At 40.8% G+C, this 15,590-nt stretch overlaps 1 protein-coding gene across 1 annotated transcript in view; it reads left to right on the forward strand.

Moving 5' to 3' along the window:
- The window catches only part of GALNTL6 (polypeptide N-acetylgalactosaminyltransferase like 6), a 1,159,236-nt gene extending 1,145,424 nt beyond the window's left edge, over nt 1–13,812 (forward strand). The window contains exon 13 of the mRNA XM_072795983.1: nt 12,645–13,812. Within this exon, the coding sequence (XP_072652084.1) occupies nt 12,645–12,812 (168 nt within the window). The 3' untranslated portion in view covers nt 12,813–13,812. The remainder of the gene's footprint in view (nt 1–12,644) is intronic.
- The last annotated feature ends 1,778 nt before the right edge of the window (nt 13,813–15,590 follow it).

A 15,590-nucleotide genomic window follows, 5' to 3' on the forward strand; every position in this document is an offset into this window, starting at 1 on the left:
AACTTCCTTATCAACATAATAGGGATAATTAAGTGAGCTAAACCGTGTAAAAATTACACATGATCAAACTTATATTCATGTGGGTGACAAATGCAATTTTTACACTGAAAATAGTGATAAGATATATCCTGATGTACCACATCACTATAGCAACCTATCCTAAGCAATATTAACTTATTACTCACCTCCCCCCCCCACAAAAAATATTAGGAGTTATCTCCCATGTCTCTTTCCTTTTAATAAATTTTAATTGGAGTATAATATATATCTTAACTTGGGTTTCTCTAGATGTATATCTGAAGTAAGATTTTGAGGGTGTTTTATTTGGGAGATGGCCTACCAAAATCTTGGTAGGAAGTAAGTGAATGAGGAAGGGATGGGAATCAATAAAGCGTGAACTATAAAGCAAGTACCACTGGGGGCAATTAGAACTCAACCCTTCTAAAGATCTCTGGAAATGGTATAGAGCATGTATCAGAGAGCAAGTGAGTCGGTGCACTTATTCACCACTCTAGTCGACCTGTGGGTAAATTTATTCCTAAGGGGAGGAGCATTTGTTCCCTGACATCTCCAGACTGTTGCTCTTACAGACAGAACAGTTCTTGAGAAGAGAGAAAAAGCCCTTAGGGAGTGAGATACCAAGACCAACTGCTGGGAGTTGGGCCAGCATGCACTGAATTGGTGAGGCCTGAAGAGCTGTAGGCAGGGTATACAGATACCTCATGAGAATCCAGTTGCTCCACATTTTTGTCAACTCTTGGCAATCTGTTTCTTTTTCTTTTCCTCTTTTCATTTTGTGGTTGTAGAGTGATATCACATGCTTATTTGCTGTTTGGGGGTTTTCCCTTTTTTTTTAAGATTTTATTTATTTATTTGACAGAGAAAGAACACAAGCAGGGGGAATAACAGACAGAGGGAGAGGGAGAAGCAGGCTCCTTGCGGAGCAGAGAGCCTGATGTGGGGCTCCATTCCAGGCCCCTGGGATTATGACCTACCTGAACTGTTTAATGCAAAATCATCCCAAAGACCAGCAGGTTTATTTGTGGAAATTGATTAACTGATTCTGAAATTTATATGGAAATGAAAGAGGCAAGGATAGTCAAGAAAATGTTGGCCAAGGAAAAGAATAAACATCAAACATTATAAATGTGCCAGTTCCAGGACATTGTAATGGTGCATTTAATGCAGTGTGCTGTCGACATAAGGTGAGACTGACTGAGGCTCCCCTGAAGGTGAGGCCTGGGGATTGGTATTTTTTGAAGGCTCCTAAAGTATTCTCATAGGCAGCTGATGGAGAATCCCTTTTCCAGCTCCAATGTTTACCTACCTTCTTCTTTTTTTTTTTTTAAGATTTTATTTATTTATTCATGAGAGACAGAGAGAGAGAGAGAGAGGCAGAGACACAGGCAGAGGGAGAAGCAGGCTCCATGCAGGGAGCCTGATGTGGGACTTGATCCTGGGTCTCCAGGATCAGGCCCTGGACTGAAAGTGGCGCTAAACTGCTGAGCCACCCAGGCTGCCCGTTTACCTACCTTCTTTACCCTGTTCCTCCCTCCTGCCTTAGTTGGAATTCCCGCCGCCCCCCCCCCCCCATTTGTATTCCTATACCGTATTGTTTCTTCTTTTGTTCCAAGAACATTGTATTCTACATAGTCTCCCTTTTTAGAAGTTAACTACCTGAGGGCAGGAACTTTTTCTTTTATTTCTGTCTGGCCTGCTTAATATCAAATATACGAAGTTCCTAAATAAGCATTTTTTAAATGGCTTAAAGAACTACTGGGTTCAATTATTGATACGGTCTTCTTCATGAACCTCAAGTTGTGCTGGACAAAATTTAACATATCTCATGGAAGCAACCCAAATGTCCATTAATAGATGAGTTGATAGAAAAGACATCAGGTGTGTGTGTGTGTGTGTGTGTGTGTATAACAGATATATATATATCTGTATGTATATGATGGAGTATTACTCAGCTACAAAAAAGGATGAGATCTTGCTATTTGCAGTCCATCCAATATGGATGGACCTGGAGGGTATAATGCTAAGTGAAACAAGTCAGCCACTGAAAGACAAATACCATATGATTTCACTTATATGTGGAATCCAAAAACAAATGAACAAACAAAAAGCAGTAACAAATCCATAAATACAGAGAGCAAACTGATGTTTGCCAGAGAGGAGGGGGATGAGGGCTAGGCAAAATGGGTGAAGGCTTCCTGTTATGGAATGAATAAGTCATGAGGAGAAAAAGTACAGCACAGGGAATATAGTCAATGGTATTGTAATAACGTCGTATAGTGACAGATGGTAGCTACACTTGTGGTGAGCACAGCATAAGGTATAGAGTTGTTGAATCACTATGTTGTAACTTGAAACCAATATAACATTGTGTGTCAACTATATTTCAATTAAAAAGAAAGAAGGAGAAAAAAAAAAAAAAGAACACTTAACACATTTCTTGGTCTCAGAACCACATACACAGCCTCCCCAAAGACCAAAAGTGAAAGGTTTAAATTACTATTCTTAGTTACTCCCTGGGGTGTTCTTGTAGTTTAACTGCTATAAGAAAGGGCTTAAAAATAACATCAAACAGGAAATACAGATAAGAAGTTTCCTTTCAGGCTAAATTGATAACATTGCAACAGTCACATTAGTTTAAAAAGTGAGTGGGCGGAATTCTTGGCTTATGCCTACATTTGACTATTTATTGTAATTTGTGATATATGCCAGGACTTTGGCCTCTCAGCTCGTAAAATCCTGCTGGTCCACAAAGATGCCAGATGGAAGGCCACAAGGTTCTTATTTTTAAAGTGTTCTGGTTAGATATTGATTTAGGGCCAAAAATGAGGGAAGTATATACAAAGAGTTTAATTAAAAGGCATGTATTTCAACTTGGGTTCTGATGTATGAAGCCCCACTACAAAATCCTGGATGTGTGGTAATACTTAGGCAGTCACATTATCCCAATTCAACCCATTCATTTCTTGGACAGTCCCAAGTATTAAAAAGTTCTTCCCTGGCCTTTAGTACCACAGTGATTAAATGTAATCTACTTCACTGAATGCAGATCCCAAATATTTGAACAGTGCTTGCCCTATCTTTACTCTTTACTTGTGATTAAATGGCCCAGTTTTCTGCCACTACTCTTCCTGTGACTTAATTAGGATCTACCCAAACTTCCTGGACACTCACTTTTAACATACTCCAAATAGTTCTAAAAAGTATCATGATACTCAGAACACAATATTCTAGGTGTATTCTGGTCAAAGAAAGTAGAATCTGTTTCTAGCATTCTTTGTTATGATTTAGTTGATTGATTTTCTACCTTAACTTTACATACTTGGCTTTTTAATGAATTTTCAGTATAAAAACTGTCTCTTGGGCAGCCCGGGTGGCTCAGCGGTTTGGCGCCACCTTCATCCCAGGGCGTGATCCTGGAGACTGGGGATCGAGTCCAACATAGGGCTCCATGCATGGAGCCTGCTTCTCCCTCTGCCTTTGTCTCTGCCTCTCTCTCTCTCTCTCTCAATCGAATAAATAAATAAAATCTTAAAAAAAAACTCAGTCTTTTTTTGTTTTCCTACACAGATACATCTCCACCGTCTCCTGTCTGTATAATTCATCTTTTATACTTGTGTAGCTATCCATTTATTTCCATTAAATTCTATTTCACTGGATTTACCTCAGCCTAGGTTTTAACTCTTTGATCTAATTTATTAGCCATAAACTAGTTTTGTTCCATCCATGAGATGAATCTGCATGCATTTAGTCCTTCATCTAAGTCGTGGATCCCAATGCACAAGGCCAAGAACTGAGCCCTTTATCATATAATACAGACGCTGATCCATTAATGAGCACCATTTGGATGAAGTTATTCAACCAGATACAAATTTACCTAATAGTTATTTCTTCTAGGGATCCCTGGGTGGCTCAGCAGTTTAGCGCCTGCCTTTGGCCCAGGGCGTGATCCTGGAGTCCCAGGATCGATTCCTTCATCAGGCTCCCTTCCTTGAGCCTGCTTCTCATCCCTCTGCCTGTGCCTCTGCCCCCTCTCTCTGTGTCTCTCGTGAATGAATAAAATCTTTAAAAAAATAAATCTAGTTATTTCTTCTAGCCCACACCTCTCCAGTTTGCCCAAAAGAGAACAAAGAAGGGCTTTTCAAACACCTTGCTGAAAACAATATGCACAATGTCTACATCATACTCCCATTTGTAATAGAGGACTTAAGTCATTGTACCCTAAGAAGTTATGATCTTCAATTCAAATTAAGGATTCAACCAAGGGAAGCTAACTCCCAGAAGGGAAATGCATTTAACACAGTAATGAAGCTACCTTTTCAATAGTGTTATCTTCGCATCCTGTTTTTATTTGTTTGTCTCACTTAGTTGTTGTGACCTCTTAGCTTTTGCTATTTCTATATACCAGTTAGAAATATCCTAATGAACTTAACTGCCATTCTCTGGTCACTCAGAACAAGAAAATCTCCATCACAGATTATCCCAGAGTCTAACATCAAGACTCTAACATCAGGATTAATACTTCTTGAATTAAATGCCTGCCAAGATTTAGACTCACAGAAAAGCATCTTGGTAATAAGAACTATACACAATTTATGTTAGTATTTAAATTTAAATTAGTTATCTGCTGGTGAGCAGGGTAGAAGTGGAGCAGGACTGCTGGTTGGCTCAGTGAAGAAGAGTGATGAAGCATAATTCAGAGGTCAAGAGCAGAGGCTCTGGGTCCTGTGAGATCCAAGACTGGAGTTCTGGCTTCTGTGTGGGTCCTGGCTCTGGGATCTCAGGAAAGTTCCTTACTATGTGCTTTTGTTTCCTCATTCATAAAATGAAGATAATAATAATATCTATCTTAGAGGATTGTTGTAATGATTAAATAAAATTTAAAAGTACCTAGCACATGAGTTCAATTAGTGTTAGCTATTGCAAACATGTGTTCAACAAACTATCTTCTGATTGTTCTTAGCTCTTCAACAAGTTTGCATATAGGAAAAGATGAGCTAATTAGTTGTATTTCTATATTATACATTTTTATACCATTTTCATTATTTAGCTATAGCTAGATATTCAAATGTAAATTCCATGAGAGCAGGGGTTTTTCTCTGCTTTCTTTTATTCAGTACCTAAAACACTGGCTGGCATATAGTTGGCATGTAATTATTATTTGTTGAATAAATGAACCTAGCTTCCTATTTCTCCTCATTCACTATTCCTTCAGATTCCTTATGTGGTTTACATAGATAAGACGAGAAAATCTACATAGAATATTTAGCACTGCTAGACACATAGATTCATATTTAATAAATAGCTATTATTATATTCATATGACTCCCAGAAGGTTTACTGAGGGGAGATAAGGAGCTATGGACAGATGGAAACAAGATATGGAACAGATGGGTTTTCTCTACTCTTGGAGCTTTCAGTCCAGTGGGGAGGCAGACAAAAATGATTAAATAAATTAAGTTACAAGATAATATGAGAATACAGAACACTGGGCTCTATCCAGGTCAGAGAAGTAGGCAAAGTTTCTCTGACAAACTAACATTTCAGTGGAGATCTAAAAGATGAGCAGGAATTAGATAAATGAAGGAAGTAAGAGAATAAAAGACCCCAGATACAGTATTAGCTAATGCAAAGGCCCTGAAGTAATCAACATCTTAGTTTTCTTAGAAAAACAAGAGAAGCCAGTTGGAAGGTATGAGTGTGAGGGAAAATGATGAACTATGTATACAAGATCAGACATCTGGCCAGGGATAGGACTATACAAGACCTTGCCGTCCATGCTAAGAATTTAGCTAAGAGGCCAAGAAGGCTTTGAATGGTTGAAAAGCAGAGGTCTAATCAAATTAGATTTTTTTTTTTTTTTACAATCCTGGCTACTGTCAAGAGCCAGTAGGAGGAGGGGTTCGAGGTCTGCTGTGGCTTACACTGCATCACTACACACACCCAGGGGTTCTGTCAGGACATTAAGCAGCATTATTTCTGATTGGCCGAATTAGGCACTGATGCAAGAAGACCAATTTTCTCCTCCTGTGAGAAATTCTACCTGTCAAAGAAAAAATGGAAAAGGATAGACAGTAAGACTGCTTTGTCCCTGTTATGCCTATCAAGGTATTATTTGCATTCGCCCAGATGCCAACAGTAAAAATAGGCCGCAAAAAACTACCTAATTTGTCTTTCTCCCAGAGCACAAAGGACATTCATATATCAACCTTGTTTTTCTCCACCACACTAAGAGGTGGGAAGGCAGATATTCTAAATCTTATCTCATCCCACTCTTCTCCCCTCCACTCTATTCATTTTGAAGCTGGAAAACCTAGATCACTGACAAACTAAGTGACTAGCAAAGATTACTGTCAGGGATGAAATCAGGATTAAAAATTAGCAATATCTTGGGGCACTTAGGTGGCCCAGTAGATCAAGTGTCCAACTTTTGATCTCAGCTCAGGTCTTGATCTCAGGGTTGTGAGTTCAAGCCCCATATAAAACACACACACACACACACACACACACACGTAAGTAGCAATATCCATATTAGATACCTTTTCTTTCTTTTTTTAAATATTTTATTTTATTTATGTATTCATGAGAGACACAGAGAGGGGCAGACACATAGGCAGAGGGAGAAGCAGGCTCCCTCCCGGGAGCCTGATGCAGGACTTGATCCCAGGACCCCAGGATCACAACCTGAGCTGAAGGCGGACACTGAACCACTGAGCCACCCAGGCAGGCACTCCAAGCATTCTCTTTCAATGTATGTTATCCAGAAATGAATAGTCAGTGAAAGGCAATAACAGTTCTCCCCACTGTGCACACAAAAGTATAGACCGGACCTCTTCCTCAGGTCCAGTCTATATCCAACTGCTTACTGGGCATCTGAACCTGGATGTTTCACAGCTGCCTCCAATTCATTATGCCTAAAATAGAAATCACTCTCCTCCCCACTGCCTCAGCCTGAGCCTCTTCCAGCATTTCTTGCCTCAGCACTGCTTTTCTTCTAGTCATCCGCTTCTTCCCTCACCTTAATCCCCACATGCCATGAATCAGAAAGTCCTATACATTTACTTCTCAAAAAGCTCTCAGATCATTTCTCAGGTCATCCCCAACTCACCCCTTGTTGGTTTGGGTTTCGGTTTGTAAGCTTCAGTCTGGATGATTGCAGTAGCCTCTCTCGATTCTCTTGGCCAGAGTCCAATGCCTCCCTACCCTGTCTCCATCCTCCTCTCTGCTACTAGCATGATCCACCCAAAATATGGAGTCTGTGACTCCCCTTTTTAAATCTTCCAGTGGCCACCCCCCAAACACAGAGAAAATAAGCCTTAGCAATGTAGCCTAGTCTCTGAATGCTATCTCTTGGATACATCGTCTGGTATTCACCTCCCTTGTGCTCTAAATGACTTGCCAGTCCCCAGAACATGATCTAGCTCTCCATTACCTCTGAAATCATCATCCTCTCCCAGTTTCTCCCCTACTCTAACCCCCCAGCCCCACCCCGTCATTCCTTTAACCCACATCGGGTGAATTCCTGCTTAGGGCCTTTGCACTCCCTGTTCTGTCTGGAACTCTCTTCCCCCCAGATATTGGCATGGCTAATTCCCTCACCTTCTTCAAGACTACCCAAATATCACCTTCTCAATGAGGTGGACGCTTGCTCCCCTATTTAAACTTGCACACTGGCTATATATTTTACCTATAACACTCACTGTTTATTGTCTGTGCTGTATTTCCTCACCCCCACTCTGCCTCCAGCATGTAAATATTGGGGGGGGGGGGCTTGTTAGTTCACTGAAATATCCAATCCACCTAAACAGTGCCTAATAAATATTAGGTCCCCCCAAAAAATAGTAGGTCCCAAATAATTTTTTGTGAATAAATCAAATGCATAAATGCACATGCTATCACATTTCTCCTTTCACCTGTTCCTCTCTGTCTGAAATACCCGAATACATCTTATTCCCCCTCATCTACAGTCTCATCGGTATTTTTTTTACTTTATACATTTATTTGCCTGTTGGTCCCCCCTACTTCTTGGGTCAGGAGATGCATCTCCGTTTATCTTTCTGGGCCTGTCTCCTAATACATACCAGAAAGTAAAAGGCATTCAATAAATATTTGTTGAACTCCAATACCTGAATCACATCGCATTTCAGGCAAGGGACTAAAACACATGAATCATATACAAACTCTGACCATAATTACATAGAAGAGCTCATTCTAGAGCCATATAGCACCTTTGTTCTATTAATCCTTTTGCTTAAAAAGGGAGGCACTGATATATCAATTTAGAGAACTTAGTTGAGGCGGGTGCTGATTTTTGCAAATTCTATTTTGCCAGGATTTCAAAGAATGCAATTTGGTCCTGAATAGCTGGTCTCCGACCAGATGGTTTGTACATTCTGATTTTTAGAATTGGGGATGCTCCCTGACTAAAAATAAATTAAGGGAAGATGCGGAGTGGAATCACTTATTATATGTAGGACCTGTGCCAGCGATTTTACATATATTAATTCATTTTATCCTTACAATAAATTTGTGAAGAGTATATTTTACAGATGAGGAAGCTGGAGTTCAGAGAATTAAATACTGCCCAAGGTCACACAACAAGGTCATGATATGACTGGAATCTGATCCAAATTCCCTGCAGATCAAAATCCCAGCCCTTGGGCAGCCCTGGTGGCTCAGCGGTTTAGCACCACCTTCAGCCCAGGGCGTGATCCTGGAGTTCCAGGATTGAGGCCCACGTCAGGCTCCCTGCTTGGAGCCTGCTTCTCCCTCTGCCTGTGCCTCTGCCTCTCTCTCTTTCTCATGAATAAATAAATAAATCTTAAAAAAAAAAATCCCAGCCCTTTACCCAGCATAGGTTGTCCTCCCTCCCACCATGTGTGAGTTCTATTCTGAGTCATCTTTCCATCCATTATGAACTCACACTTATTTTATTGTCTTTGCATTTGTGGTGTTTTGTTCTTTGATTACCCCGAACACAGTGTGGAATGCTTCCTACAACTTACTCGTGCCTTCAAAGTGCAGACCCTGTGGAAGGAGGGAATCTAATAGAATTTAGTGCCGGCCTTGAGCGTCACCAGATACCAATTACATGGCAGACCTGCTGTGGAGAGGCGGCCCTTTCAAGGAGCTCCCTGGAAGGTCCCACCCACGCCTTTCACAGTAGGGACTGACCGGCCAGAACTGGACATTGGGTCTGACCCGATTTGATTAGGAAGGGTGGTTCCACAGTCCTGGATCTAAACTTTTTCATTTCCTGCTCAAAGATTTCTCATTTTCTTAAGGCAAAAACAAAACAGAAAGATCACGGGGGGCGGGGGGAGGAAGAGGGCAGGGTAGGTGGGAGACCTACAGGAGACACAGTTTGCTGTATTGCACTTTTCACAATCAGAGCAAAAGCTCTGCTCTCCTCTCAGGACTGAACAATGAACAGTCCAGTTAAAAGCACCCTTTAGGAAGGATTGTTATGGAACAGCAGACTTGCCAAAGCACACAGAAGTCTCTTCCAGAAGAAAAAAAAAAACTATTCAGTTCTCTTACAGCCATCTCTTGTGATGATGAAAGGTAAAGGTGCAAAGGGCTGTCACAGAACAAGAGACCATATTGACGAATGATTACTCGGTCCACTGACTTAATTCCAGCCAGGAAAACCATCAGTAAAGACAAGTAGTCATCCAAAAGCTTAGCTGAATAGAAAGTCTAAAGATGGCAATGTGCACAGCCCCCAAGGTCAAAAGTGGAAAAAGCACACTCTGGAGAGGCTGACAATGTCTCCAGAAGCTTCACCTCTAGGACCTGGTAGATCCTCCAAAGACAAGGGTGAACAGAGCTCAGTCTATAGCCAGAGAATGATCAATCTGTCAATCTACTGAGTATTGTTGATAGTTTCTAGTCTGATGCCCTGTCATTCATCTCTGTCCACAGTGAACTTTGGAATAAAAGGTTCATTCAATTTTATGGCCAGGAAAGGCCTTACAGATTAATCTTATCCACCCTCTCCTTTGACCGAAGAGGCTTTCTCAGCCATAGATGGATTTAGGGAATTCAACTTTTCAACTAATATGAGAATACCAAGTGCAATAACAGAAAACATGTTCTGGATTTTTCAGTGCAGTCCTGAATTTGCATATACTGTCCAATTGCCCTCCTACACGTACCTCTATCTGTCAGAGCATGTGGTCCAATCTGAGATTGGGAGAAATATGATCACCTCATAGATCAGAAAATCTGGTTTGGCTTTTGCCACTGTGCTGAAGTACACAAGCTGGTGAAAGGAAGAGAATAGAAACATGTTCTACTCTCTCTCTCTCTCTCTCTCTCTCTCTCTTTTTAAGTTTTCAAAGAGATATGTATTTTGGCAGAGAAACCGTGAGCATATAAAGGTCCCCATTTGAGCTACCGGACAAAGGGAACAATAGAAGGAAATACAGATAAGTAAGGGGAAAACAGAAGTACACGTAGGTGGAACGCAGTGAATTAGAATTCAGTAGGTCACACAGAATTTTCAGGAATGGAACAGCTTTGGGAATACTTTTTGAAAACCTGATTTAAATATATTAAGTCCTGGAGCCAACCTGGCAGAAGGAGCAGGAGACTGAGGGTGAGAGATGCTGGGGAGCAAGAGAGTAGACACAAAGGAGAGAGCTGCCTGGGGACCCCACAGCGAGATCCCCAAGTGAGGATTTTGTGAGGCGAAATCTTGAACAAAAGCTTCACCCCAAGAACGAAGTAGGTGTGGGGTGAGCTGCAGAGCACGCTGGCCTCCCTTCTGCAGTGTGCTCCCTGCCCCTGAGCCCCAGGGGTTCCGCAGAGCCTCCCCTGGCCCAGACAGCAGCCACCTTAGCAAAGCCCCAGGTGAAGAAAATGGGAAGGACACTTCTTTGTGGAAGGAAAATAAAATCCACAGTAAACCCAGGAAACTTGAAACAAAAGAGAAAAGTGAGCCTTTGTGTGAGGCAGAGCTCCTTGTTGACACAAAACAGAACCGAGCACTAAATCACGGGCACCGCCTCTGTCCTTCCTTATCCTCCCTTCACTCCGGGTCTAACTTGTGCAAACATCCGGATCCTAAGAGGACATTAAATATTGGTTGATGGAATCTTAACATCCAGGAGCCACCCAGAAATATTGACACAGGCGGCCTAAGAAACTCTTTCACTCTGAAAGCGTTGTGAGTCAAATATTCCTCAGTTAAAATAATAAGAAACTCTGGACGTTTCCTTAAAAATAGTATTTGGCCCTGAAATTCAAGCAGTGACGTGAGAACACTTTTACATGTTCTTGGCAATTTTTTTTTGCACAGACGTTGTAAGAGACAAGTTTTTATGACTAGTTAAGGAAAGATCATTTTCTCTTTCCATTAACTTCCTTTTCCCAACTTGAACAATAAAAAGAGGTGTGTGTTGGGGCCCCTGGTTGGCTCAGTTGGAAGACTGTGGGACTCTTGATCTCGGGATCATGAGTTTGAAACCCACACTGGGTGTAGAGATTACTTAAAAAAAAAAAAAAAAAGAGGTGTGTGTTCAGATAGTGGGTTTGCTTGCCGCTTAAACTTTGTGTCCTGATAGCACCGTTCTCTCTCAGAGCCATTATCTTTATCATTTATATATACTGAGCAACATTTTTTTAAGTGAATGCAGCCTCCTCTCCTCTACAGAAAGCAATAAGAATTGCACCACAGGAAGAGCTACAATGGCAGAAAGAGAGGTTGGAGAAGATTCTGAAGCTCCAGAGCTAACAAATTTGAGTTTGTACATTGAGATATTACCTGTGCATCATATTTCTGACCCCATTATCTCCTGCAGAGGGCAACTGAGCATCTAGCTCATTTGGTTCCTATTTCTTTTTCTATTTTTCTTTCCCATTAGAGGCTGGATACAAAGGGAAGAAAAATTAAGACTCTTCTGGTCATGTGTGTGTGCATGTGTATGTGTGAGTGTGAGTGTACATGCACACCACTGTTGTTTGCTATGGACAAAATTACCATTTTTGTAATTGAGCCTCTCCCCAAATAGCTACACTATTAGCTACTTGGCAAGCAACCTCATACTTAGTATCTTTAAAACCCAGGCATGTAGCAAAATGTTTACTGCAGAGTAGGAAATGGGTGATTGCTTTTTTAACAAATCCCTAGAGGAGGGATCCCTGGATGGCTCAGCCGTTTAGCGCTTGCCTTCAGCCCAGGGTATGATCCTGGAGTCCCGGGATCGAGGCCCACATCAGGCTCCACATCAGGCTCCTGGCATGGAGCCTGATTCTCCCTCTGCCTGTGTCTCTGCCTCTCTCTCTCTCTGCGTCTCTCATGAATAAATAAATAAATAAATCTTTACCAAAAAAAAAAAAAAAAAAAAAGAAGAAGAAGAAGTTCAAATCCCTGGAGGAATGAATCTTTTGTTTCTGATGGAACCTGCTCGGAGTCCCTACATACTTGCCAGCGGCCCCTAGGAGACTGTTCTCCATGTAGTTATCCAACATGCTGTTGTTTAACTTGAGAGATGGTCTATTTTTCACACCCTGGGTATATACTGAAATACAGACAGGGATATTTTACTTCCTCTGTATATCTTGGGTTCTAACCATTCACCATCTATTATGTCAGTCCTTTCTTTTCTTTCTGATCCCTCCAGGACAGAACATTATTCCATCCTGTGAGCAACAGCTGCATGGATTGCAACCCCGCAGAGAAGAAGATTTTCATGGCCAGATGTGACCCTCTATCCGAGACTCAGCAGTGGATTTTTGAACATATTAATATGACTGTTTTAGAAAAATTTAACCACCATGCCAGCTCCTAGAAAGAAGGAAGGAGAAGAGAATGAGTGATTACCTACAGATTATAAAAACTAAATTTTAGCCAGCATCTGGGTCGAAGGAGTCAGGAATAACATTTCCTAGATCCAGGAAGCCTGGTTTAAAGATTTGTAAATGCCATGTCAAAGTAGGTTGTCCTGCAGAAATTCCTGCATCTGAAGAACTTGGCCGAGAACCTCACCAGCTGCATCTGAGAACTTGAGACTAGCAGTGCCCTTGCTGGCCAAGGGCAAAGATTATTTAAGGACTTTTCAAAAAAAACAACTGCTGAGTTAATAAATCCTAGCATTTCTCAGGTCAAATCCTGCAGTAGTGAGTAGCTATGAATGGATCCTATTAACTGGGTGGGAGGGGGGCGAAAATAGAGTGCATGACTGCTCTGACAACCAGAGGATACCACAGGTTTAGAACTAGCCACGCTTAAGGGGTGAGCTGTCCTCTCTGGTGCCATTCTCTGACTAAGAATGGGTTAAGCAGGTTTAACCCTTCAAAGTGCTGCAGATGATTTTAGAGTGCTCATACCATTCTGTTCTCTTGTTTTATTTTTCAACGAGGGCGCGCTGTCTAATGCAAGACTCAAGTTACATAATGAAACGAACTCCCAGTGTTCGCATTCTCTCATTCACATTTCCTTTTAGAGCAGAGGTAACTTGCTGTTCATCAAAGCTCATGCTCCATAAATCAGCTGAAGTTCTAATTCAGTGCCCTTGTATGAATTCAGTTTAAAAACGAAACAAAAACTATGCTAACCAAGTTACTCCAAAGAGAAAGATTTCACAGAAGCAGCAAAACCATGTAAGGTTTAGGAGAGGGATTTCCCTAGGAAATCTATTTTTACTTTTCTATTATTTTTAGAATCTTAAAAGTCTGATGTTTGTCCAGTCATACTTTTTATTAAGGAAGGAAATGGAGTGAGGTTGATGTAATTTGTTTAGGAGATTCTTAAAATCCAAATAAATCTACACTCCAAGTGATGTGCGAAAACGGCTCGGTTCACTTCCATTCTGTTTGATCGGTGCTGGGGACACGGACTTGCTTTCACTTGTTTCGTTTCAGGGGTTTTTTTCATTGTTTGTTTTATATTGCTGATATTAATGATGTTTTTGTTTTATTTGAAAGCTCACAGAAGGAATTTCCATTAATAAAGTGCTTCTGACACCACTTTCTGTTAATGAGACAGTATTTTAGGGGTTAAGAAAGGAGTGACTACTAAACTAAATGGAACATTTAATCCTTAAAAGTTTTTTTTTTTGTTTGTTTTGTTTTGTTTTTACTTTTCAATCATTAACAAGGGTGGGGGAAGAATATGCAGGGGCCAGAATGGGTCTTTAGATGAAGGGGTCATGTCTATTATACACGTCTCAAGTTTTTTCAGGTAGAAAAAAGTTCTATGTAGCTTTTATTGTTCTCGTTTAACTTAGGTTTTCAGCTAACACACATGTATATGTTGTCCTCGATATAGAAGCATGGGATTTTAGAACTGGGAAGACTCAGAATCTAACCCCTTTGTTTTTCCAGATGGATAACAAAAGGCCAAAGAGGAGTCCTGATTCCTGGTGCAGCAGATGGTTCTTTCTGACCAGCATTCTTCCTCCTGTGCTGTCTTGCCTCGCTTGTTACCCCCAAGTGTTTCTGGTTCTGACTTGGATGTAATTTGAAATTTTCACTCATTAGATGAGAATATTATGCCTCCCTGGGGACGCTTATGAGAGTAGCATTCACATTCAGCAGCTTTAATATATGAAAGGTCTTCTTGTAAATGTTTATGATTTTATTCTCTCCTCAAAATCAAATCAAAATATCCAGTTAAACTATCCTGCCAATGGCTGGGGAGAAGTTATTTCATTATCTTTACCGCTTTTTCAAGCTTTCTTTTGAAGAGCCATTTGTTTTAAAATGACAGTCACTGAGATTTTCGGTGTAGGTCAAGAGATCTTGAAGCATGTGAGATGCAGAGTAGAGAAAATCAATAGTGAAAAATTAACCTGTGTGTTGAACAATTCCAGAGAGTGAGTGAAGATTTATCTCAAGTGTTCGGAAAGCAATCTGGTTGCAGAATTAGATGAACCTATAAAAATTCACATTATGTCATTAAACAGTTGACTGCTATTTACAGTTCCACCAAAGAGCTGCCCTGGGTTCCGCACCCTGGAAAGCCCAGATTTGCAATATGTCAGGATGCGCTAATCATGGGAAGCTAGCCTAACATGTTTGGCTCTGTTTTCTGAGAAAGCCTGAATACCGCATCAATTGAGGATAACACCCAGGATCAACAAAGATTGGTTTCCCTGTCTCAGAAGGGGTCACCTCTTGGATCTAATCTTACCTTTGAGCAAAAGGATGTAATATAAAAACTTAAAATAAAAAAAAATTTTAAGAGAAGCCTGAGACATTAAAGCCAAAAATAAAATTTCAAACTGCCAAGCAATTAAATGTGAGCAAATGGGGAACATCCAGACTAAACTGAAGCCCAGAGAATCTACTTCTTAGCAGAAGGCCAGAACCTGCCAATAAGTGCATTTAGGGAGGCATTCTCAGGGCCTCGGAAGGCTGGGACTCCACTTACTTGAAAAACCTCTACTATTGTGAAAAATAGACAATTATGTACGTGTGTATATTTATTTGGCAAAGGGGACTGACCGGCTATCAAGAAGATTCTCTTTCCTGGAAATAACATGATTTAGACATGAAACAGTACAGTCCTGACTTACCCTTTTATCAGAATGAGAGTGGAAAATAGCATAAAGTTAATCTGGCTTCAA

The sequence above is a fragment of the Canis lupus genome, chromosome 24 (assembly GCF_048164855.1).
Source record: "Canis lupus baileyi chromosome 24, mCanLup2.hap1, whole genome shotgun sequence".
NCBI lineage: Eukaryota > Metazoa > Chordata > Mammalia > Carnivora > Canidae > Canis > Canis lupus.